Here is a 2940-nt window from a genome sequence, read left to right on the forward strand (position 1 = left end):
TATATATATATAATAATATTATAATTATTATATATATATATAATAATTATAATATATATTTTTATTATTCTATTAATAATAATAATAAGAGAGAAATAATTATTTTCCAACATACCTAATAAGATAATACAGATGTTCTATTGTTGCTGCTGTAAGCAATAATTTAAAGATGAATGCCGGTAAATAATGATGAAGAAACAGAGTCTTTTCAATAAATATAAAAGGTAAAAAATGTAACAAATATCCAGTTAATAAGATACTTCCAATATTAGAAAATTTGTTCCATTCTTCATATGTAATATCAAAACACATTCGTCTTCGTCTTAAAATATAAAATATTAAAAGAAGTGAATATATAATTATACATATTGTGCCAGAATACCAAATTACTATATTTCCTAAAAGATGCACTTGAGCCTATAAAAAATCAACAAACATATTAATATTATAATATCAATTAATATCAATGAATATTTATAATATTAAAATATTAATAAAAAATATTAAAAATATTATTATAAATAATAATTTGTGAAGAAAGAATTTTTATATATATGTATGTAATAAATTATTATATAATATATATATATATATATATAAGTTTTTTTTCATAAATTATTATAATTATATATATTTACATATATATATTTACATTACTATCATTGGAAACCCAATATGCAATTCCTCTAGACATTAATGGCCAATCTAAGGGATCACTAGAATACATGTGACTATTTTGTCCTTCTTGACCACTAAATAGCATTTTTATTTGTAATTCTATAAATTTCTCCCAAAAATTCAAAGTAGTAGCTTGTAATGGAATCATTTCAGCATTAATCAAGTCCCTTTCTCTTTGTTTCTGATCTTCACTTTTAGTATATCTATGTTCTTCAACATTCCATATGGAATCTGTTTGATCTATTAATCTATCTGCAACTATTTCATGCTGATTGAAACCCCAATCAGGCAATTGTCTTCCACTAAATTTTAATGCATAATCTGTATTTACATGTATCAATCGTATTTGACTTTGAATTGCATGCCAAACATCACCAGTACTATCTTTATTACTAATCTCCACTTTCCAAAAATTTTGAGCAGGCATAGATACATTATAATCAATATAACAAGATACCTCTTGACTCTGAGGTGTCATTGGAGCAGCAACATCATGTGAATTTAATGCTCGACTTGTAATTCCATGTACTAATTGTATTATATCACCATGCTTTATTGGTTCACTAGGTTTTGTAACAACTAAATCATTTCTTTCTGGTTTTTTTACAATCCACCAATTGTTAACATCTTTAAATGAGTAACAAGTAACTTGTTGTTGATGAGAACTACCTCTTCCATCTGGATATCTTAATGGATACATATGATTATGACTATGAAGCCAGCAAGCTCTTCCATATGTATGTCTTAAAGTAATCTGTGATCCATGTGTAACTTCAAGAGGTTGGCCTTTTGTAATACTAGCTAAACCACCATCTAAACTTGCTTGAAAAGCACTCGTCATTACTGAATCATGTGGTCCAGCTTTAGAAAGTGTTGTTAAATGTATATAAAACACAGTCAAATATATAATACAAATAATACTTAATATTACAAAAATTCTTATTATAAGATGAATGCATAATACTGTACTAGATAAAGTTTTTCTCGGTATTAAATTCCAATAATCATAAGCAATTAAAAATAATGATAAAATCAATGAATATAATCCAATATATTTGACACTGAAAAAAATTTATATTAAATTTAAAGCAATAAATTTAAAAACTAAAAATACATATAAATTTTTAAATTCCTTTAGACCTACCATAATGCACATGTTAAATTTGCAATTCCTAAAATTAACCACATCCACCAAGATAAATTTGTTGGTTGATCCATTACTTTTCTAAATTTCATTATACATATTAATCCAAATAATGAAAATTGCATTAAAATACTTTCCATTAAAATAAATCTAGATTGAGTTAACAAAGCATTATCTAAAATGATAATAAAAATTATATGATAATATTTTTAAAATAATATATACGCGTGTATATATGTGTATATTAAATGTTCTAATAAATAATAAAAATATAATAAATTACCGAATAATAATAAAGTTCCCGCTAAAGTAGCAGTCCATTGTTTTAGACCTAATTCCAAAATTAAATGATAAGCTGTGGGAATTAATAGACTGCCGCATAATGCCGGTACTAATCGTAATGCGAATAAAGGCACAATATCCGAATAAGGACTACCTATTCTATCAAATTTAAATTGACCATCGAAACCAGCTATATACGCTGCTGCAGAAATAAGTTGCTTTCCTAAAGGAGGATGTGAATCAAAAAAGAATGTTTTTTTCATATAAAGCCCTACATATTTTCCATAATGTAATTCATCAAACCTGTTTCAAATAACATCTATAATTAATGTTATTTTAATTAAAAAATATACATAATTTAGAAAATTTTCGAAATCATATATATGCAGTATTATAAATAATTAATTTATATATATTATATGTTATATGAAAAATAAATTTGATTTTACATAAAATAACTTACACTATACTCCGTGGTTCTTCTAAACGATAAAATCGAGTAACAATTCCAGTTACCAATAAAATAACTGAAATTAAATCAATCTCTAAACTAATTTTAATTCGAGTTTTTAGTGCTGTATTTACCGGTATTTCTACTGTTTTAAATTTTTCGATTGTATTTGTAATTTCATCTTTCTATTTAAAAAAAATTTAATTATATTAGACTATATTAAATATGTAAAATATATAAATATATATATATATAATATATATATTAAAAAAATTTATATATAAATATTCAATATAAAAAATAAGTTTGAATTGATGGTTTAAAATATTGAATAAAGCAAAAAAAAAAAAAAAGAATTTAAAAAAGATTTAAAATAAAGTTAAAA

General features: G+C 23.3%; 1 protein-coding gene across 1 annotated transcript in view; it reads right to left on the bottom strand.

The window, feature by feature from the left end:
- Positions 1–84: 84 nt before the first annotated feature.
- LOC102677028 (protein O-mannosyltransferase 1) overlaps positions 85–2940 on the bottom strand; it is a 3214-nt gene continuing 358 nt past the window's right edge. The window contains exons 2-6 of the mRNA XM_031509398.1: positions 2568–2742; positions 2106–2407; positions 1823–1997; positions 653–1739; positions 85–417 (exon numbers count right to left, since the gene is read on the bottom strand). Coding sequence (XP_031365258.1) covers positions 100–417; positions 653–1739; positions 1823–1997; positions 2106–2407; positions 2568–2742 — 2057 coding nt within the window. The 3' untranslated portion in view covers positions 85–99. The remainder of the gene's footprint in view (positions 418–652; positions 1740–1822; positions 1998–2105; positions 2408–2567; positions 2743–2940) is intronic.

This window comes from Apis dorsata, unplaced genomic scaffold, assembly GCF_000469605.1.
Source record: "Apis dorsata unplaced genomic scaffold, Apis dorsata 1.3 scaffold_2, whole genome shotgun sequence".
Lineage (NCBI taxonomy): Eukaryota > Metazoa > Arthropoda > Insecta > Hymenoptera > Apidae > Apis > Apis dorsata.